At 36.2% G+C, this 24,198-nt stretch overlaps 1 protein-coding gene and 1 long non-coding RNA gene across 2 annotated transcripts; one reads left to right on the forward strand and one right to left on the reverse strand.

Annotated features, from left to right (window-relative positions):
* Nucleotides 1-18,300: 18,300 nt before the first annotated feature.
* On the reverse strand, nt 18,301-20,327 carry LOC127098143 (uncharacterized). The gene is made up of 2 exons (XR_007793303.1): nt 20,244-20,327; nt 18,301-19,558 (listed from the first exon to the last, which is right to left on the reverse strand). It is a non-coding gene; the product is annotated as an uncharacterized LOC127098143 (long non-coding RNA).
* On the forward strand, nt 20,253-22,680 carry LOC127098142 (syntaxin-121). The gene is made up of 2 exons (XM_051036648.1): nt 20,253-21,271; nt 21,959-22,680. Exons 1-2 carry the CDS (start codon nt 20,707-20,709, stop codon nt 22,393-22,395), a joined length of 1,002 nt encoding a protein of 333 aa, XP_050892605.1. The 5' UTR covers nt 20,253-20,706; the 3' UTR covers nt 22,396-22,680.
* The last annotated feature ends 1,518 nt before the right edge of the window (nt 22,681-24,198 follow it).

Raw genomic sequence — 24,198 nt, forward strand, 5'->3', positions numbered from 1 at the left:
GTATCAATTCAGAGTTAAACTCCCCCGTTTACAACTCATCACTTAATCCCTACCCAATGCAATCTATACCTAGGAACTCCTAGATAGAAACCTCCAGTTTCCATTCCTATCACTACAAATACAATGTAATGTGCAAACACCTTGAACTTGCTTCACAGCTTCATTCAAGAACATAATTACTCTTGCCTACAGGCTTTGAGTAACAAACACTCTCAGGTTTACCACTGAGAAACACATGGTAACCTTCCCACAGATTGGGAGGTTTACCTTACACACACCCCTAAAAATTCATTCTAAGAGGCTTACAAAAACCAGGTTACAATCAGCTATTTATAACCTAATCACCCAACTGGATTTGGGCCTTCAGAAATTGCAGCAGACTTGTTCTTTGCTGTTACAACTTCAGCAGAAAAATTCTGCTACAAACAAGGTCTTCAAGTTCCTAAACTCTCTCCATATATATCTCCATATTTAGAGCCTATATATATTCTGATTTAGTCTTCAAGACCTCCACAAGGGAGTTAGGATATTCACCAGATATCCTTGCTGATCCCATGAAATATACTGAATTAATTAATTCAGTTTCCTACACATGTGCGATGTCACAGACCTGATGTCGTGACATCGTACATGACATGTTGGTCCAGATGTTGAATTTCTTCAACCCAACATATTAAAACAACAGAGATGATTACATTATTTGTTTTCTAAAATTACTGCCAATCCTAAGGAATCAACAATCTCCCCCTTTGGCAAATTTTAGCTAAAACAAATAAACAATACACTGGACAAAGCATCCCAATTTGGGAATGCTCTTCATCTCCGTCATTGGCTCCACCACCACAAACACCAAAGTTGGTGTACATGGGGAAGAAGAGGGACAATACTCAGTTGTACCAGAACCCTTCCCATCAACCGGAGAGCTTCCAGAAGAATATGTAATGCTGAGTACATAGACAATGTAACTCAGATCACAGGGCACAACTGTCTTCTTAACTCAGATCACAAGGCACAAGTGGAAACCCCAGTTGGTGGATTTTGTGCCTGATGCCAACTTCTGTTTGCTGTTGGCTTGCTTCTGGTACATTCTCAGCCCCAGGACTATCTTTCTCTCCCCCTTTTTAGCTAAACATTTGTAAAGGCACCCTTCACAAAACCAGATCCAGGCGCAGCTTGCCCAAACCTTAACATACCCCATGATTCTGAGAATGGAGTGTTTTTCTTGTGAGAGGAAGAGGGCTATTGCATCCTTTAAATAGTCCAGCCCGTGCCTAGGAATTTCCGGTAGAAATAAATGCTTGGTCAAGATGCATTTATTTTTGCTGAGAAACAGTCAGAGAATCACCAACAAAATCTCAGACTATCTTTGAATACCTTTTATAGCTCTTGACTGTTTCTTTTCCAAAACAGCCGTTCCAGTGTATGGAGACCATTCCATATATGCAGTCAGACACGTTGCACGCAATGTCTTAACATTCCTGCATTCAGCCAGTATTCAACAAGACCTCTGTCATACCTCCAGTGGAGATTTGACACCTAGCACTGCTACAGCCAACTTTTCACACTTCAGTTGATGGTTACTCCCCCTGTACCACACAGCTGTAGCCATCAGGCTTATTCTGGTTTATCAGACTTAGCCACATCACCCTCATAATTCCTACTGACTTTAAAATTCAGGAGGAATTAACAGCAATGTCCAGGGCAATGTCATGACATCCGGTCAGACATTCTTCTGCTCACTCAGCCTTGACATACATCACAGCATCCTGATAACTACCTAGTCATCTGGGAACACATAGACCACAAGCTTGGTGATTGCTTGCAGCACAAAGGCACAACTCCCCCTGTCATGGGCAACCTACTCTCTTGGAGGTCACACATGATCATATCCAACATCCCAAGGTTGGACCTTCACCTACTTCCTGATTCAAAGAGATTCCAGACCACTTGATGAAAGGAAAACATAAGACGCATCTTCATGTCTTCAAGAGCGCACCCTCTGTCCAACCCTCTTGGCTGAACACATCCACACTCTGTGTCAATTTCTCTTCTAACCAGAACAGAAGATCACTTCACAAGATGTTTTAACATCAGCTGGGACTTCCTTCACAGCATCACAAGGAGCACTATCTGATAGACTTCAGCTATTACTGAGTCCTCAGCTTGGGCCAGAGGAACCCAGACATACATTGGGATATATACACTCTCATCCCACTACCAGAGACAGTCTTCCATAGATAGCTCAGAACTTCTACCACAAGCTCCAAGAGATGAATAGAGAACACCTCCTTTTGTCTTCAACTTAATACTTTTCAGTTCAAAAGTAATTTGTCTCAGACTTTCCTCAAGAATAATCAGCTGCCTTATGTTGATTACCTTGATTCTTCGAACTCACTTCTGAGATAGACCAACTGCCACTGGTTGATTACCTCCTTCATGAATTCTCATATGAAAAGGTCAAATGCTGCTTTTTGACCTCCCCAAGTTTATCAGACTCCTCCCAAAGATATTCTGACCTTCCAAGTGAGACTTGAACTTCAAGCTTTTTGAAGTATCTAATCTACAACCCTGTAGACCTTTCTATCTCAAGTTGATGTGCCACTTCACCAACTAAGAATCTGATGTTGAACCACATGTCACAATATTGTGTTTTGACATCCAGCTGTTGAATTCAGCTCCTTCTTCTGCCACTTGAAAGAACTTCCTCCCTTCACAGAACAAGAGTTCAATGTTCTCATAGACTTGATTGTGGAACCAAGTTTGAGTAAACAACCTCCATCCTGCAGGTTTGCAGTTAAGTCATCCAAGCTTACACCTTGATGAATCCCTGCTTCTTCTCCAAAGACATCAGACACTCTGATGTATGAGTCTTCAGAAGGACCAGTTAGAAACTAACCCTTCAGCTTTACCAAGGATTCCACATCCTAAGGCAAGGCTGTTTCCATGATGTCAAGACTGCTGCCACTTGTTCTTGACTTCACAGTATGCATAAGCTAATGCACTTCCTTACCTAGATCAGAAATAAACTGATCCAAGTAACCACCATCAAGACTATGATGTCTTCTTCTTCTTGTACATACCAAGGCTGAACATGTTTCTTGCCAGGAAACCTTTTCAGAGATCATATGCTTTTGCTGCCACCAAAGAGATAGATCATAAGCCAATGTACTGTCCTTCCTGTGATTCTGCACAGGGTCTTGAAGAAGTGATGTTCCAACATCTTTGAGAACATCATTTATCTTGAGCTCTAAGGATAATCAATTAAACACTTGCACTTGGCACAAGTAAACATTGATCTTAAATCCTTTCCCAATCATCCCTTCAGATACTTTCACCATAAGAATACTTTGAAAATACTCTTCTTGTGTCAACATCTTCTGCTTGCAAGCACCTAGACAATTTTGAAAGTCTTCCCAGATTAAATTCACCCTTAGGAATGAGAGAGATGAATTCTTCCTTGCAAATGTGTCACACAACCACCAGAACCCATGTGACACAGGTCAACAGCCAACCAGACCCTAGGCTGACTAGACTTGAGGAGGTTAACCAAAACTCCCCCTCAACTTAACAATCATGGATACTTCACACCAATATCCATGCATTGTACACATATGTCTCAACATGACATACACTATCCCTACCAGTGGCAACTAACTCCTCCAATCAGACTCCAGCTGACCATAAGTACTAGTGAGACACACAAAACCAGTCGATAGTAGTTATGCATTGCCAGGGCATACTACTTCAACCAACCTCTGAATCTTCATATTCTTACTCCTTGACAGAACTGCCACTTCTGCACGTGGTGTTTGAATAACATGATTCATGGTTCCAATCCTCATAGATGATACAGCACTCAGGTTACCCCATTATTGACTGCTAACATCCAGGGGACTTGTCTTCCAACACACCATAGTACTTCAGGGAACAACTATCCAATCCTGATCAAACTGCAGGAGTATGCCAAACAGCAGGAGTTTGCACAATGTCACATCTCAACCAGCTCAACTTCTAGGGATGACCTTCTTGAGCACACACCCAGTTGACCCTGCTCTTGTCAACTTAGCACACACAGATGTCTCCTCTTCCAGGTTAGGAGTAGGTTCCAAACAGAATTATCCCTTTGTTTGAACCCTAAAACCATCTGCTCTTCAACCAGTAGTTGCATACTTGTTGAACAACATGTTCTAACATCACATAGAACATTGGTTCCACCTCCTTAGAACAAACCTTCCTTGAAGGTCTTCAAGGTCTTCATATACACTACTCAAGAGAGTAAGAGAATCAATGATTAAGTGACTCTTACCATCCTGAAGTGAGAACGTCATGATGAGTGGACTTGAGGGGACTCAAGTATCTTTGACATCTTCAGTAGATTATGATGAGATCTTGAACACAACAGCCTTTCATCCACATGAGGGGAAACTACATCAGAGTTTGAGTTTTGCCATGTATTATGCAGCGGAAATCATAATACAACTCAACCTATGAACACACACTTCACCAGATTGGCCTCCAAGGTCATACCAGGTTTGAATGTGTTTTAGTACTGGCACAGCTGTCCCACACACAGGCCAATAGCCAACCTCCAGAGACAGGTACACACCATTCCTGTCATGAACAGTCCATCCACCTACTTCAAGGGACCATTCAGGGAATTACAGAACCTTACACAGGTTCCAGCATCAGTACTAACATAACTCCTTGCCAGCTACCAGAAAGTATCACCCATGGATCTCATCCAGAGACAGAACAGGATGCCTGCTCTGATACCAATTGAAATTCTGGCGTAGTCAGTATTCAGATGTTCTACTCCAAGTCATGACATCTGATCTAACATTGTACTTATTACAGCAAGACAGTTATTACACTCTGAGCATCTTTTCACAGTGTCACGACCTCTCCTTCTATGTCATCCTAGAAAGGAGGAACACTTAGTTATGTGCATCATAACCTTCTCTTCTGTTGTTTTCCTACACAGATATCAGCACGATGTCTCAATCCTGTTTTGAACATCGTCTGTTACATTGTTCCAGTTTGTTGGTCATGTACTTGTATTTCCTAAATTAAAGGTTGTAACAAGTTAAACTAATCTTCACTTATTAAGGAGCTAGAAAATAGATTATTTGCCAGGTTCATTAATTGTAGCTTAGTTGTTAGTTTCCTAGATTTTAGATCAGCTGGTGGATTCCTGAAGAATAGCCTGAGAAAAATCCTGAAACAGAAAACTAACCATCCAACAATTTAGCATATGCAGTGAGGAGTGAATGTCACAACATTCCGTTTGACATCCAAGTCCAGAACCATATGTTAAGTCTGTTTGGTTCCTGAAAACAGACTGAGCTAAATTTGTTGTACTGTAAAAGACCAACCAGTCTCTACATCAGTATTAGCTTTTTGGAAGAACTGTCAAGACACCCAGTTTGACAGGTTCACAATGATCTTTTGGCCAGGTCTGTGATGATTTTGAAATCCAGACTTCACTACATACTGAACTGAGATCATCAGCTTATTATACAGTATGTGCTGTTGTTGATGAATGTCAAAACATTCTGCTTGACATTCCAACAGAAGGCTATGTATCAGGTCTGCTATTATCTTGCTGAACAGACTGGAATACATGCTTAGTTATGGCAGACATGATTATATCATACAGAAGGAAAACAAACACAGGAAATTGTTAACCCAGTTCAGTCCAACATGACCTACATCTGGGGGCTACCAAGCCAGGAAGAAGATCCACTATTAGTAGTATCAATTCAGAGTTAAACTCCCCCGTTTACAACTCATCACTTAATCCCTACCCAATGCAATCTATACCTAGGAACTCCTAGATAGAAACCTCCAGTTTCCATTCCTATCACTACAAATACAATGTAATGTGCAAACACCTTGAACTTGCTTCACAGCTTCATTCAAGAACATAATTACTCTTGCCTACAGGCTTTGAGTAACAAACACTCTCAGGTTTACCACTGAGAAACACATGGTAACCTTCCCACAGATTGGGAGGTTTACCTTACACACACCCCTAAAAATTCATTCTAAGAGGCTTACAAAAACCAGGTTACAATCAGCTATTTATAACCTAATCACCCAACTGGATTTGGGCCTTCAGAAATTGCAGCAGACTTGTTCTTTGCTGTTACAACTTCAGCAGAAAAATTCTGCTACAAACAAGGTCTTCAAGTTCCTAAACTCTCTCCATATATATCTCCATATTTAGAGCCTATATATATTCTGATTTAGTCTTCAAGACCTCCACAAGGGAGTTAGGATATTCACCAGATATCCTTGCTGATCCCATGAAATATACTGAATTAATTAATTCAGTTTCCTACACATGTGCGATGTCACAGACCTGATGTCGTGACATCGTACATGACATGTTGGTCCAGATGTTGAATTTCTTCAACCCAACATATTAAAACAACAGAGATGATTACATTATTTGTTTTCTAAAATTACTGCCAATCCTAAGGAATCAACACTAAAATTCAAAAATACCCGAACGCAAGAAAGTTAGGGAAAAAAATGCTAAAACACAACACTTATGACTACAATAATGGTTAGACTATAATAATGGTTAAAATTTGCAAGAGTCCCTGAGAACGACGCCAATTTGATCCGGTGTCACACACGGGTCAAAAACGAGTAATAAAATATAGTAAACGGGAAGCGACACCTTGAGTATCGTATCGCAATGACTCTTGGAAAATTAACCAAATAAGAAAATAAAATAGGGGGTTTCGATTCAATTAAGAATAAGTGATTATAAAAAGTGATTATGAAATAAGTCGATCTACTAGTTTGGTTTTCTAACTTATCATTGGTTAATATAATTTCCATGCTCTAAGTGGATTCTAATCCCTTTTCGATTACAGTAACAATAACAAGCGCATTGATACTAATATATGATATGTGTTCCTAATTTCTAAATTAAGCAAACAGATTCCGAATTAAGCAAAAGGGTTGAGCACGCGCGAATTAAGTACACGCGATTATGGAACATATATCAATCGAAATTAATCAACACATATTATATAGAACTTGAATACAACATACAAGATATAGAACAAAATATTGAATGGGAAACGACATTTGATTGAAAATTAAGAAACCTCAAAGTATCGGCGGAAACCGATTACAACAGATCAACCTTGTGAATTTTAGTTCTCCATGAAATCTTCTAAGAAATATTGTCTCATCAAAATTCAGAATAGGATTACTATAGTAGTGAAATACCTAATATAATAAAAGGTAAATTCGAGCCCTTATGGGGTTCGACCCGATAATTACAAAAACCGGCCCAAAATAACTATTTTAATTAAGTCTGGAACTTCAACTAATTATTCGACCCTCCTTCACTTCGAATCAGATTTTGACTTTAATATGAAACTTGTAGCTCTTTCTCTTATCTTTCTAACACATATTAGAACTCATCAATTTGATTCTTGTAGCTTAAGTTATGGTTTGTATAGTAACAATGTATCAAATAACTGTTTATGCTGAAAATAAAGTACGAAAATAAAATAAAAGCAAAAATAAATTTAAATATAAAAATACACTAAAATAATAAAAATAATAGAATAAACTATAGAAATGCCTAAGTACAATTATAGAAGAATGTGCATCAAAATGCACTGATCAAAACTCTCTTGGTTTTATTTGATACACTCTATCTCTGTGGTTAAGTTGTTATTTTGATCTTATTAATATCATTTGATGCTTTCTCTTTGAGTATGTTTCAAAGGCTTTTCATCTGATACATCTAAAAGACATTGAAGACTGCTTTCTTTGGAGTACTTGCTTAGATATTTGGTTATCTTTATTTGATACCAATCTTCTTATTAATTGCTTGGATGATTATAACTTTGTTGCTTGCTTGACAGTCCAAAGGAAATGAGTCTCTATATGACATTATTGTCTTGTGGATGCTTCCCATAGGTTAGATCTTTTCGACTGTAAACTTTTAAATTTTGTCTAGGATAGTCTCTTCATCTTCTCTCCTTCTTAAATTTCAAAACCCCTTTCTCATTTTCAAAAACTTCTTTGCTTGTGTTTTTCAAATTAGACTTGTTTTAATGAGTAGAAACCTTGGCCTTATGCCATTGATTTTCAAATTATTTTCTTAATCAAACTTGTAAATGAACTTAATCATATTGACTTTATTTTCAAAAGGACAAAAAAGAATTAACAACCTCATCTAATCATTTTGGCCACTTTGTGCCTTTTCCTTTTAACTGTTTCAAAAGAGAGCATTTATATTTGAGTTATCTTTGGTTGAGATCTAATTCTCCCATTTCATGATATATTGATTGTAAGACTTTCCATTTATTAGGGGTTAGTGGCATACTTGTTGATTCAATCCAAGTTGGATCCCTCCCTCTTAAATGTTGTAAATCCCTCATTATTTGTGGATGTTTGGTTGAGTATTCTCTCATTGATAACAAAAGATCTTTAAGCTTTTGTTAAAATTAATCCACCCATCTTTGAAATTTTTACCATGAACTACGAGGTTTTGATCCCTCATTTTTATGTTGGTACGTAGGCATAAGACCAAAGGTCTTGTCAAACACAAAAAGGTAAATAATGAATTCTTTTCTCATCCCCTCATTCTATTTTTTAGTAAACATCTTTTTCAACCAAAACACTTACACACATAAAGGGTTCCCCAGGAGTACGTAGAACACTTTGGGTGCTAATACCTTCCCTATATGTAACCAACTCCCTTACCTGTAATCTCTGACATTTTATTAGTTTTGATTTAAAAACTCCTTATCTTTGGGTTTTTTTCCGTACTTTTCCCCTTTTCCTTTGGAAACAATAAAAGCGTGGTGGCAACTCTTGTTTTATTGATGTTGAGTTAACCAATAGCTCAGTGGTCATGAATTTACCGCTACAATGCCATCTAAAAAAAGAACGATCTTATTAGTTCTTGAACCATCATATCTTCACCTTCAAAATTTTCTTAGAAACTGAATGCATGTGTCAAATTAATTGAATGTATGAATGGGGATCATAAGAAGGAGAATGGGTAGGTTAAAATTAAAAATTTGAGCCTAATATCCTTTTGTTTCACAACCATGAATCAGGCCACATTGCAACCCTTAAAATAACTAATTGAAGCAAGGTTTATTTTGAAAGCATACTACAACAAGATTGTGTTAACCTGACTCTAAAGATATTTGTTAATCATATGTATTGATATCAAGCTCTACTATCATCTTTAACGACTTGAATGTCTAAATCAACATTGCATTCTGATTAGTGAACCATTCACTATACATCATGACATAATCTAAATAACCACTTTAGTTTCAAAACCTGCATGAGCACTACATTAGAATGACCATTTTGAAAGAACAATTTTATCTGCAAGTCACCATTTAGTATCAAGGAAGTTCTAATAGTGTGCAATCAGTTACATAACTTTATCATTCATAAGTGCTCACGTAAGGGGAAAATCTCCTAAAGACTCTCCTGATCAGGGGAAATCGCCTAAAGATTTTTTTGATTAGGGGTAAGTCGCTTCTAGAACCGGTCACATAAGGGGAAAAACGCCTAAAGTTTTTCCGACCAGGAGAAAATTTCCTAAAGATCATGTTGATCAGGGGAAAATCGTCTAAAGATTATGTTGATCAAGAGCAAACCATTCCAATAGTCAGTTAAAGATTATGGCAGATGGCCAAAAGATTTAAAATATTAGGGCAAGTCATCTCAAGGACGTCTTATAGCAAGACTGCTTCAAAACTCGTGTTGAGGAAAATTTCTTTAAAGACCCAACAAACTGGGGCATGAAAGCGGTATATTCAATGAAAGGGAAGTTCTCTCCATATTTTAAGGTGCATGTGCAAATCCTACAATGCATTAACAACAATCGAGTTTAAGATGGGTGTCGGGAGATCATGCTAGCGTAATGTCCCATCAGAGAACATTTTTCCTAAATAAGAAACCTCGATACAAAAGAGTACTTTCATCCATTACCCTTCACATGGGCACTTTTGAAAACCCTCGAGTCATTTCATAAATCAGCCTCACGCATTAACCATGTTTGCATTCCTATCACATCAAACCATACATATCATCTCATTCATTTGGCATGTTCCACAATATAATCTAGCATCACACATATGTCAAAGACCTGAAAAACCTTGTGACATAAGCAAAAAGTCAAACACCCAAACCCAACCTTGCTTGGCCTTTTTTCAACAAGAGAAAACCAATACTTGCTTGACATACTTATCTTGAAGTCCAATCTCCATTGGCGCACATTCATTAACCTATTACATTCATTGATTAATCATTACATTTCATGCATCATTTCATGTGTATCATATCCACAAATATGGTGTACTGTGCTAAGTAACCAAAGGCATATCATGCATCAGCAAATGCATTGGCACAAAGCATACATGCATAACATAAGCCAGAATTTCATGACCGCGCATGGAAATCCAAATTAATCCCCAACGAAGCCAGTTACAACTCCTCGAGTAAGTTTCACTCCAACAAGACTCATAGGTAGGTGTATCCAGTAAGCACTCTCCCCAACAATTTCCTTTTGAGAATCTCCCATAGTGAGCATCCTTCATAAAGTTATCAGTCAATCCTCAACGATTTTTCCTAGCAAGTCTCAGTATCAAACATCCTCAATGAATATCCCATTTTATATATCTATCGGTCTAAAGATCAACTTAGCAGTTATGGACCATTCATTTTTGCCTATTGATCTAAAGATCAATTTAGAAGTTGAAGACAATTATTATTCTTTCTCCTATTAATTTAATGATCAACTTAGTAGCTGGAGACCATTTCATTTTTCTCTATCGGTCTAAAGATCAACTTAGCAGTTGAGGACCATCCATTTCCTCTATCAGTCTAAAGATTAATTTAGAATTTGTGGACCATCCATTTCCTCTATCAGTCTAAAGTCAACTTGGCATTTGAGTGGCAAGTACACAAAACCTATCTGGAAGTTGAAACATGATGACACAAGAACGAGGAAATGTGAGTGTCTATTTAAGTTGTGTGGGTACCTTATGGCAAATAATACATGGACATTTAATATGGTTTGTGGTATATATAATCATGACTTGTGTTACAAGTTATTTAGTCATCCCATTGCATGTCGCCTTAATCCTAAAGAGAAAATTCTTGTTTTTGACATGACATTGAACATGGTTTAGACTAAAAATATACTTGCAAATTAAAATGGTAAAAAACCTCAAAATGTCCCAAATATTAAGCAATTATAGAATGTTCATGCCCAAAATATTAAGGTGATAAGAGGCCCCAAAACTCAAATGCAACCTTTATTGAAGCTTTTGGATGATAATCATTATATACCGAGATACAAAGTGTGTGAGGATGGAGAAATCATCATTTGATGATGAAATATAATGTTAGATTTACATTAATGATTATCTATGTAATGTTATGTATTTTATGTATGTCATAACAATTATTGATGTTAATTTATGTCGTTATTCCCATTTTGCATCTATTAGTTCTCTCCATATTTCAAGGGCTCATGCAAATCCTACAATGCATTGACAACAATCAAGTTCAAGATGAGTGTCGAGAGATCATGCTAGCACAATATCCTATCAGATGACAATTTCCCTCAACAAGGAACCTCAATTCAAAAGAATCCTTCCATCCATTACCTACCATATGGGCACTTTTGGAAACCCTCAAGTCATTCCATAAATCATCCTCATGCATTAACCATGGTTGCATTTCTATAGCATCAAACCATGCATATCATCTTATTCATCTGGCTTGTTCCATAATATAATCTAGTATCGCACATTTGTCAAAGACCTGAAAAACCTTGTGATACAAGTAAAAGGTCAAACACCCAAGCCCATCCTCGATTATCCCTTTTTCAACAAGAGAAAACCAAGACCTGCTTGACATACTTATCTTGAAGTCCAATATCCATTGACGCACATCCATTAATCCATTACATGCATTGCTCAATCATTACATTTCATGCATCATTTCATGTGTATCATATCCATAGATATGATGTACTATACAAAGTAACCAAAGGCATATCATGCATTAGCAAATGCATTGGCATAAAACATACGTGCATAACATAAGCCAGGATTCCGTGACCACGCATGGAAGTCCAGATTAATCCATGACGAAGTCAGTTACAACTCCTTAAGTAAGTTTCACTCCAGCAAGACTCCTAGGTAGGTGTCCCTAGTAAACACTCTCCCCAATAATTTCCTCTTGAGAATCTCCAATAGCGAGTGTAACACCCCAAATTCAATTATTTGATTTAATTGAAGTGTGTAGGATCTTATTTGAATTGATTATAATTTAATTTGTTTATGGTGTGGTTGTAGGGTGAATGTCCTTGAAGTAAGGGTATAGGGAGAATAGAAGTTTGGCTTTTGTGTTTAGAATTATTAAGAATTTAAATGGTGATTGAAATAACATTTTTCATTTACTTATTTTAATTAATTAATTAAATAATGAGAAAATAAGAGGTGTAGAGAAATTAAGGGCAAGGTTGGAAATAAGGAAAATATGAAGGGTAGGAAACGGAGACAAGGATAAGTTGGAGGGTAAAAGGGGAAAAACTTCTTACATTTTGTTTAGATGTTTCGTCAATTTGAGCAAAAACTTCTTCACCCATTTGATCATTTTCAAGTAAAAATCTGATAATATCTTGATCATGTTGGATTGACCTCTATGTCCAATTCCAACTTTTTCCCTCATTTACTTGAACATCTCTACTGATCACAAGCTTATCCTTATTTTGTAAATACAGATTGTAAGCACCATTTGAGTGATAACCTATGAAGATCATAACTTGACTTCTATCATCTAGCTTTCTCCTAAATTGTTCAAGCACATGCCTAAAACACATTTATCCAAACACCTTGAAGTGATCAACATGTGGCTTCAAACTTGTCCAAGCCTCATAAGGTGTTTTGTGCAACATCTTTTTTGTTGGGCATCTATTAAGAATATATATAACTGTTAAAATTGTTTCACCCTAAAACCTCTTTAGCATATCTTTAGCGTTCAACATGCTCTTGGCCATATTTAATACACTTTTATTCTTTATTTACGCTATTAAATTGTCTTATGGTGTGTAAGGTGTTATGATCTCATGCTATATGCCTTCATCATCACAAAACTTTGCAATTTCAATAAAGGTGTATTCACCTCCACCATCAGCTCTCTGTTTCTTATTAATATTGCATTCACTTTGCATTTCAATTAGCAATTTGAATTTTTTGACTGGGTGAGTACACCATTCTTTCTTTCAATTAGATATATCAACATATGTCTAGTGAACTCATATTTGAAAGTTAGGAAAAATCATTTATTTCCGTTTGATCTTACTTCAATGGTCCACACACATCAAAATGAACAAGCTCTAGTTTTTGCTTTGAATTCATATGAAAGTTATGTTTGAATGACTTTCTTGCTTGTTTGGCTTTGCAACATTCTTCATATAGCTAACTTGGCTTCTTTATTCGAGGAAGACTACACACCGTCTTTTTCATGTTAAGCAAGCTTAGACTTATGAAACCCAAGTGTCCATACTTGTGATGCCACAACCAGTAATTATCTTATTTCACAATTGAGAAAAGAGACTAATGATCAATCATGTTGATTTCTATCTTGAAAGTTTTGTTATCTTCTAGTGGTGCTTTCAAGATCAATCTTCCTTCTGCAACACACATACATACCTTCATTTGCTTGTTTGCCATCTTTATATTGTAGCTCTTTGCAAGTTATTGCCATATGGTTATCAACTTACTTGTCATTAAAGGTACATATAATACATAAAAAATTGTATCCTTTTGACTATCATTCCTTACCAGAACTATATTTCATTTCCCTTCTTATGTGACATGTCTACCATTTGCCAACTTTATAACCTTCTTCGCTGATTCATCTAACACAATGAACCAATTCTTGCTTCTATCATATGATTACTACACCTGAAATCTAGATACAAAACCTTATTTTGTTCATCACTAGATTGAGTGTTGGCTATTAATAACACATCATCATAATCAGTCAGTCCTGCATGTGCATACTGAGTTTCTTTCTTATCTTTTGCACTCGAATATTTGTTGAAATAACATTCCCTTGCATAATGGCCATATATTTGACAATAATAACATTGGACTTCTTTCATGTCAATCTTTTTTATTGAGTTCTTATTTGAAGTGCCTTTCTTGACTGGATCACTTTGATTCTTGTATGAATTATCAGCACTTGTAGAGCTCTTTTTTCCACTTCTCTTTTCCTTTTTCAATTTTATTGATGAGTCTTGCTTGTAGTGCCTACTGTAGTGGTAAATTCATGATCATCAAGCTATGGATGAGCTAGAGATCAATAAAACTAGAGTCGCCATCGCGCTTTTATTATTTCCAAGGGAAAAGGGAAAAATGCGAACAAAACCCAAAAGTAAGAAGTTTTCAAATCAAAACTAATAAAATGTCAGAGATTACAGGTAAGGGGGGTGGTTACACAGAGGGAAGGTGTTAACATCCAAAGTGTCCTAGGTACTTCTAGGGAGCCCTTTTTTGTGTGCATATGTATTTTATACAAAATGATGTTTACAAACAAATAGAGTGATGGGATGAGAAAAGAATTCATTAATTATATTTTTGTGTTTGATAATACCTTCGGACTTGTGCCTACGTACCAATATAAAAATAAGGGATCAAAACCTCGTAGTTCATGATACAAATTTCAAAGTGGATGCATTGCTTTTAACAAAATTAAGTTTGAAAGGCACAAAGGCCTGGAAATGGTTTGAATGAGTTAGTTCTGTTTTTGCTTTTTTGAAAGTTCAAGTCAAGTATAATTAAGTCTATTTACAAGTTTGATTAAGAAAAGAAGTTTGAAAATGCAATGGCATAAGGCCAAAGTTTCTATCTTTTGCAAAGTGGTCAAAATTTAGAGCAAAACTAGTTCAATCAAAGAAGATTTTTTGAAAGGAGGGAGAATTTTGAAATTAAAGAAATGGGGAGGAGATGAAGAGACTAATCCTATGCACAAAATTAAAAGTTAAGAGTTGAAAAGATCAGACAAATGGGTAGCAATCCAATAGACAAGAATGTCAATAGAAACCCAAATTCCCTTGGGCATTTAGAATCCAGCAACATACAAATGCACAAATATATCTTGAAGAGCAAGACATCAAATAAAGATAGCCACATCCAAGCTTAGCCACTCCACGATCTTCTTCAAATTAAGCCCATGTAACAGGTGAATTCCATAAGTCACAGGTTCAAAATAACAACTTCACAATGATCATGTTGCAGATGAACTCAAAGGGATCTTGAATGATGTATCAGATGAAGTTTCAAATTGCAATCATTTGATTTCACAAAAGTTGGCATTGACCAAGTCCTTTAGCATAGGAAGGTTGCCTAGATTCTAAGTCCAATTTGTCCAAAATCAAGCCAACAGTCCACACAAAAGTTTTTTTAGAGTTTTTGTTGTTATTATGTACATTAATGGTCAAAGACCACACAAAAAAACAAAATATACACAAGAATATATCACACAATATGATCCAAATGGACAAAGTGAAAATTGCATTAACATAAACAATTAGAATGATATGAATAATGGCAAATGAATAAAGACTAAAATTAAATTGCATTAAAGTAAATGGCTTGAAATTAAATGTTAGTTGTTAATGGGTTATAAGTTAGTATTGTTTTGCTTTTGCTTTTCATTTTTAAGTCATTCTTTGGAGAACATTCAACCCACTTATCACAAGCATGAACCCTTGAACCAAGACATCTTCCAAAGGAAGGAAAAAAGGCAAAGTTTCCATACAATACCATGAAAGAGGGGAGACTTACAATCTCACTAACTAGAATGCTATGCCTTTTGTGTCAAAATTTAGCGCTATGTTAAGCAATCGTAATTGGACTTATGTAGAAGTCACAACTATTTGAGGTCGGGCAATATAATTTTGGTGTTAATGCATGTTAGAGACATAGTATAATGGACTATGCTCATGAAACATACCACACACAAAAATAATATGCAAAAGAGGTGGCCTAATCTCATCCATACTTATGTTGATTTTGCAATCAACTAGCCTTAGGATTTAGAGACATCATAGGCCAAATGAGATAAATGCATAAAGAATGGGAAATAGATGAAGAGGGAGGGGAATGGATCAAAACTCAAATTGGTCAAAGGAGGACTTTTACCAAATTAATATCATTCATTCATTTTGGGAGATGGAATGTACATCCCATCAATCCCCTAAATCCAATGATATTAACTCAACAACAAAAGTCAAACTTATACAAGTCATCACAATAGGTCAACACAATTATTTGGGATTTATTCAAATTTAAAATACTAAAATAAGGCATTTAAATTAAATATGGTTTGTCAAATTCCTAAAACCTCATCAAAACACCAAAGAAATGGCCATGAGATTTATCATAGGTCAAACAAGGTCAAAGGACATTGGAGAAAAAATTTCAAAATTTTTAAAGACTTAAAAGTATTTTTAAAACAATTAAAAATATTCAACAAAATAAAATAAATCATGAAAAATATTAATAATGATCCAAAAAATAATTTTAATTCAAAATATGAAAAATGATTTTTTTTTAAATTATTTGGTGAAACTCTCATATTTTTTGGATCAATATTAAAATTAAATGAATTAATGAAAATCAAAGGAATAAAAATTAAAATCAGAAAATCAAAAAAACGTGGACCACTTGATCTCCCTCATTAATTGAGGTGGCAGATCAAGTGGTATGAAACGCGCGTTCCACCAAACACACGAGTCAGCGCGCTGTACCAATGATAATTACAGTGGACGCTCAGGATTAAAACATTTTGAAAGGATCATGTGGCTGTGAGACGTGCCAACGCACCGCCAGAGCCAGAGCTCCGGTCTTCTTCTCCGGTGGACCTCACCGGACTGGTCCATCCTCAACCATCACCAAAATAAAAAAAGAGGACATGATCTGAAAGAAAAAATAGCGTAGAACACGAATCTGACCTCAATTTTAACTAACTCCACATATATAGAAAGATATGAGGAGTTGAATTTTGAGGTGTGTTAACTAAGTTGCTTCGATTTGACCTCTAAGCAACTCAATCTTCTTTCCTACATTGGTAGGACTTCAGACAACCAAAGATCCAAGAGAATTGATGAGAATTGAGTGAGAATCGAAGAGATGAAGTTTTCTGAAAATTAGCTTCGATGATGTGCAGAACTTGATGTTGCTTGCTTTAAACACGATCTGATCACACTTGAGAAGCTTGCAGGGAGTGGTTAGCAATAGTGCAAGGCTTTGGATCCTGGAGGTCTTGAATCTGCAAACAGTTGAGATTCAAACTCAATTTTCAAATTGAAAATTATCAGGTTTTCCTTTAGAATGAGAGGATTTGAATTGGGGGGAAAAACTGGCGTGCAAGGTCCCCTTGAAATAAGCTCAGAGGCCATGTATTTATAGCATTTGGGATTGATAATTGCACACTTGAAAATTTGCTAAATTTGGCAAAGCTGGCGCGCAAGGCCCCCTTGAAATGAGCGTGTACAGACCCATGAAGCAATCCATTTTGATCCAATTGCAACTATACTGAAGTTCAAATGATGCTTGATTGGCAAGGCAATGTGAGATGGAGTTTTGGACATTTGATTTCCTGCAATGGTGCAACTCTGTTAAAGCCATGTGCAACCCTATCAAACTTCATTCAAAATGTATGAACTTGGGTGCTTTGGAAATCTTGGATTAAGGGGAACAAGTTTGATGTTGAACACTTTTTCATTTAAAGCTTGGATCATGGTGAATTTGAAGGTGGAAGTTTGGAAATTTCAACATGTTGAAATTTTTTCTAAGTGTCAAGCCATATATCTGAATATTCCACCTTGCTTAACTTTTTATGTGAGCTTCAAATGAGAAAAGTGTCTTTATCAAAGTTGTAGCTATTTAAAAGACCTTAAAAATGGTAACCAATTTCATGTCATTTGGATTTAGAATGATAGAGTTATGAATTTTTGAAGTTTGGAAAAATCACTTGTCCAATGGTATAGGTCAAAAATGACCTATAATGTATCCTCATATCGCATGCTCATAAAAGTTGAATTTGGCAAAGACTCCAAACATAAAAGTTGAAGTAGACATCTTGAATTTGATTGTGCAACATGGAAATATTTCATCTCATAAAAATTGAGCAAGTTATGACCTTGGGAAATTGACTTTCAAATTAGGGTTTAGACAAAATGACCTATAATGTTTCAACATAGAAAATGATTTTCCAAGCAAAACTAGATCTAGGTATCAACATGAAAGTTGTTTAGGATTTCATTTAGAGTAACTTTGGTCTTGGAATCATTTTCATATGGTGAAAATTGTAGGAGATAGAGCCTAGGGAGACCCAATTTTGATTAGATGAATTCATCTGGCCAACCACCATCAACCAACTTGCTAACCTTCAATTATTTTGACTTTATTAGCTCATTGTAGATCATATATGCATAATATTATTAATTTTGAAGTGTCCCTTGAGAAATTTGATCAATTGATGAGATAACTTGTTGGAGAAGTTACTTAAGATACCCAGTCAAACTAGGGTTTCCAAGGCAAACCAACTCCAAACTCTTGAAGAATATTTGATCAAAATAACATGTAAGAATCAATGGAACCCATATATGATGCTTATAACCATTCTTGGATCAATTCATGGTTATGCTCTTTGTCATGAGGGACTTAAACCCTAGATATGAACTTGATAAATCAATGTGATCATGCCTTACCTACAAAAGAGTTAGGCAAATGCAAAGACATATTTTTGGTATTTTGGTTAGTAAAATGATAATATACAAGTATGATACAATCACCTGGTGCTTGGTGATCTCTCCCAAAACAAACCCAATGAGAGAGAGGTAAGGAGGATGCCAAGGTATGATCCCAATGCTAATGCTTATTATGAAATTGCATGAGGGTTCTTAGGGTCACAATTGGGGTCTTACACCTACTCAACCACCTTTTTCCTTTATGAGTTTTTTTTGCATCAATATCATCTCACAAGCCTCTAAAGAAGCTTGAAGTTTTTCTAACTTCATCTCAGATAGGTTCTTGGATTCCTCTATTGACAATACAATGTAATCAAACTTTACAATTAAGGCTCTCAATGCCTGCTCAGTCTTTTGTAAATAAGTGATTGATTCATCACACGTCTTTATCTGATTGGTCAACAATACCAATCTTGAGAAAAATTATGCGATTTTTTCCACTTCTTTCATTTGAGTCATCTCATAGTGCTTCCTCAAGTTCTGCAATTTCACTCTCTTCAGCTTCTCAACTCCACAATACAATTTATTCAATTTATCCCAAGCTCCTTTGGTTGTTTCTTCCTCAATGATCTTCTAAAAAATATTTGGATCCACACATTGAGGAATCAAGAAGAGAGCTTTCCCATCTTTCTTCATGTGCTCTTTGTGTGCAACTCTTGAGTATCATTCACATTTGCCTCCAACATCGACTTGCCACCATCATCCACGATTTCAACCACATTCTGAAAGCTAAATATGACATTCATTTATGAATTCCATATGTCATAGTTTTCACATTTGAAAACTAACAGGTTTGTAGGAAATTGGTTCTAAGTGGTACTCCCATTTGCCATTGCAAATGACTGAATCAAACTGGACTCTATTATATCAATTTGTTAGATCAAGATGATGAATATCGAGGATGAAGAAATAAGAAGAATGTACTTGATTTTGAAGGAATGATATAAAGATTTTCTTATTAAAAAAAGAATATGATAAAATAGTCTGTTGGTCCTTGTAAGTTAACAAATTTTTGATTTTGATCCTTGTATTTTTTATTTATTTTTGGGTGAGTTCCTATATCTCACTTTTTGTGTTAGTTTTAGCCCCTAAAGTCAAAATTCGCAGATTTCCTGCGAATTTTATCTTTAGAGACTAAAACTAACAGAAAAGTGAGATATAAAGACTCATAAAAAAAATACAAAGACCAAAAAAAAATTCACTATCTTATAAAGACTAAAAAAATCACTTGAGAAAAATTACACCATAACCTCATCTATTTATACATACTAACTAGCTTAGTTAATGAATTCTAACATACTTAACTAATAACTCTAAGATATAACAACCTTTTATTTCTTCAATGCACTAACTTACATTACAAGAATCTAATACAGCATGAATTATATAGTCAAGAAGGTACATAAATTCTCACCTAAATCAACATTGTTGTCTGCATTTGGTATTTGGTAGACTCCAAAAAAAAATTGCACAAAAATTATGAACTATCAAAAAGGACCCGAATCCATTTGGATATAGATGAAATCATAATCTTACCTTAAAAGGAGTTTTCCCCTTTATTAACCCGCGTTTGAAAAGTTTCCTTTACGCAAAAGCAAGAAAAATAACAAATTGGCTCATAGCACACGGATACAAAATCAAAGACACCATTCCACGCGCTTCCGTCCGTAGTTTTACAGTGTCAACATTTCTTTCCATTACGAACTTTCCTCTTCTTGCCACTTACAACCAAACACACCCCACGCGCTACTATTCTACTCCATCATTTTAAACTCCATTGACTCCCAAGTCTTTCTTCTACTTCTTCTCTCCACTTTCATAACCAATTTTATAATTAATTTTTCACATCATTTTTTTTTCTCTTGAATAAAAAAAAAATGAACAATTTATTCACCAATTCATTCTCTCGCTTCCACAGCGAAGAAGCCACGCCGGATCGTCACCACGTCATCGAGATGACAGACGGCGGAAGTCCGGGAACCGGAGCTAGAGTAAACCTCGACAAATTCTTCGACGACGTCGAAGGCGTAAAAGACGATCTAAAAGAGCTCGAAGGAATTTCACAAAAACTAAACAAGAGTCACGAACAGAGCAAAACGGTTCACGATGCTAAGGGAGTGAAGGAGTTACGTTCTCGTATGGATGACGACGTTTCGGTGGCTTTGAAGAAAGCGAAGATGGTGAAGCTGAAATTGGAGGCTCTGGAACGATCTAATGCTGCGAACCGGAATTTGCCAGGGTGTGGACCCGGTTCGTCTTCGGACCGAACGAGAAGTTCTGTGGTCAACGGTTTGAAGAAGAAACTTAGGGATTCTATGGAGACTTTTAACCGGCTCCGTGAACTTATCTCGTCGGAATATAGAGAGACTGTTCAACGACGTTACTTCACCGTTACCGGCGAGAATCCCGATGATAAGACGCTTGATCTATTGATCTCCACTGGTAATTTTTTTAAATTTTAAAATCGTGTTTATGACAATTCCATGTTGGATTCAACTCTTAGCATGATGGAAAGAAGGTTTTAAATAACTGTCAGCATGGCGTTTGCTGTTGCGTAAATGCCCAATTTCGGTATGTACAAGTGTTGCGATGTGTCGCTTAAAAGTTTTCGTGATTTTGTCAATACAAGTGTTATGATGCGCGGTGTGAATTAACTAAAGTTTAGCATAGATAGTTTTGTTGTGAGATAGATAGCGTTTTGTTGTGGCAGTGGTCCTCGTCCCGGCATGAATTAACTACAAAATAATGGATTTATAAAACTTGATAAGAGTATATTAGTAGAATAATTGGAAGGAGATCATCATTGGTTAAATTATGGATTTGTACTTGGATTGAAAAACAAAAATTGAATTGGTGAAGAATTAGTTTATAGCTATGCAAGTGAGGATAATATCTCTCTACCACGGAGACCTATGAAGACGATATGTCCGGTGTGTCCTACACATGTGATTTCTGGTTATTCATTTTTAAAAAATTATTATAGATATAGATGTTTTAGTGTTGATGTTGGGTTTGGTGTCTGAGTCTCTATGTGCTGGTGATTCTCCTTAGTGAGTTTACTAGTGAGTATATGTTTTTAGCGATTTTAAGTTTTAATTAGGTTTGTCATCAAATTTGATTTTGATGCAGGTGAGAGTGAGACCTTTCTTCAGAAAGCAATTCAAGAACAAGGCAGGGGGCAAATTATTGACACCATTAATGAGATTCAAGAGAGGCATGATGCTGTGAAAGAGTTGGAGAAGAATTTACTGGCATTGCACCAAGTGTTTCTCGACATGACAGTATTGGTACAATTTCAAGGTGAGCAGTTGGATGATATTGAGAGCCATGTGGCAAGGGCGAGCTCTTTTGTGCATACCGGAGCTGAGCATTTAGAGACGGCAAGGAAGCACCAGAGAAACACAAGGAAATGGACCTTTTATCTTATTATACTTATTCTGATCATTGTTTTGGTTATTGTTCTCGTCGTTGTGAAACCGTGGCAACATAATGGTGGCGGTGGGAATAGTCAGCCTGCTCCAGCACAGACAACTCCATCTCCTCCTTCTCCTCCGGCTTCTACTTAACTCTTAGGGATTAAGAATGTCTTTCTGTCTATAGATTGCTATGAATATTGGTTTCATTATGTTTTTAGGATCTTGGAAGGGTGTGACTGACATGGAAAGGTTGGATAATGAATTTGGATATGTAATCTGGAAAGGAAATGGATGTTGGATCTGTTGAGGCGGTTAATTTTTTGGAAGTCATTATTTTGGATATCATTATTTTTCTGTAAGTATCATGTTTGGTCTGAATTTTTTATTAGTTGGTTTACTTGCTGACTGATATTTTCATTGAATCTTTCCTTAGTACATTCCTCTTTAATATTTTATCTTTGCATTTAAAATTTGTGAGGCTCGATTGAACTAAGGTAGAGCAATATTGCAAGGATTACACGTACATAATTTAGGTATGAGATCGACGAAGTCTATTGAGTGTATGAATTCTTCAAAGTCGAGTTGGCATGACAAACCGAGTATGGTAGGGTTAGCAGATCGGATAGTCGAGTTGCCATCCACTAATCGGAATCCGACTAGAACATCAGACCTACTAATCAGAATTCAGTTAGGATATCCGAGTAAGGAAGGTGGATCCGACCTCCCATAAAGCTGAGAATTGTTCAATTAGTACAAGTCGGATCCGATGACAAGGTTAGAATGCCATTTGAAAGGTCATAAGAAACAATTACAAGGTGATACATTATGGCAGAGAGTTATAGTTAGTGAAAAAACTATTACATGGCAATTATAAGGGGCGACAAGCGTTATTAATAGATGAATTTATAAAGGATATGAAGAGTCAAGCAAAATAGGGAGAGAAAGAGATGGAGATCTATAAATAAGAGGATGTTTGGAGGGTAGTGGATAGGCAAAAATGAGACAAACACACATAGTTGTCATACCCCCAAATTTACCATACCTCTTATACAATTTCCACAACCTTAATACATAAGCATACATTCATCATCTCATCATCTCAGTTGCATTTACACTCATAATAAGAAATCATAAACTCAAGGCATGATGCTCATATCTAAGAACCACCAAGATCCCTTGATTTTGTTAGGGCGTGCCTAATCCACCCTAAACCATAATTGCTATCTTCAAGCATTCTTTGATCTTCTGGGACTACACAAGTCACCCCACTCACGTTTAAAACCCTAATTAAAGGGTGATTCTTGGTTGAAAGCTTTGCTTGTTCATATGGTCATCTATGGACCTCAACCTTAATCCCTTAATCCTTTGTGGCTTGTACAAGTCATCTTTTGACTTTATGCTTTGACCTTGCCATTGAGGAAACCCTAATATCCAAACATTGATCAAGCATCAACCTTGTGAAACTACTCCAAGACACCTCATGTACCCAAACCCTAGTTTGTATGACCTTGGCCTTTGAGGAACCTTTTGGTCAAAGAAACCCAAATTATGCCCTTTTGCTTCTATGCTTGACCTTTTCATTTGATCACCTCATCATCCATTGGTCCATTAACATCCAATTCAAGCTAACTTCAATCATTATCCACCAAACACCCATCCATTTCATAGTTGGCAATACAAGTGGAAGTCTTGAACTTTGAACTTTGAGTCACCCTAGATTCATCCATAAGCATGGCCCATAATCATACCCACAAGGCATCAAGACTTGGTTTCTATCAAGGTTTACTCATTTGGACTTCAAACAATCATCATGGTGCCTTGGAATTCAAGAAAACTTCAAAATTGCATTTTAAGGCATGTTGGTTGGTCAAGTTTTGGCAAGTTTGGCATACCAATTGGTTCAAACCCCATAATTTTTTTCTTCATATTTTAATATTTTGAGGATCTAATTCG

Source organism: Lathyrus oleraceus, chromosome 6 (assembly GCF_024323335.1).
Source record: "Lathyrus oleraceus cultivar Zhongwan6 chromosome 6, CAAS_Psat_ZW6_1.0, whole genome shotgun sequence".
Lineage (NCBI taxonomy): Eukaryota > Viridiplantae > Streptophyta > Magnoliopsida > Fabales > Fabaceae > Lathyrus > Lathyrus oleraceus.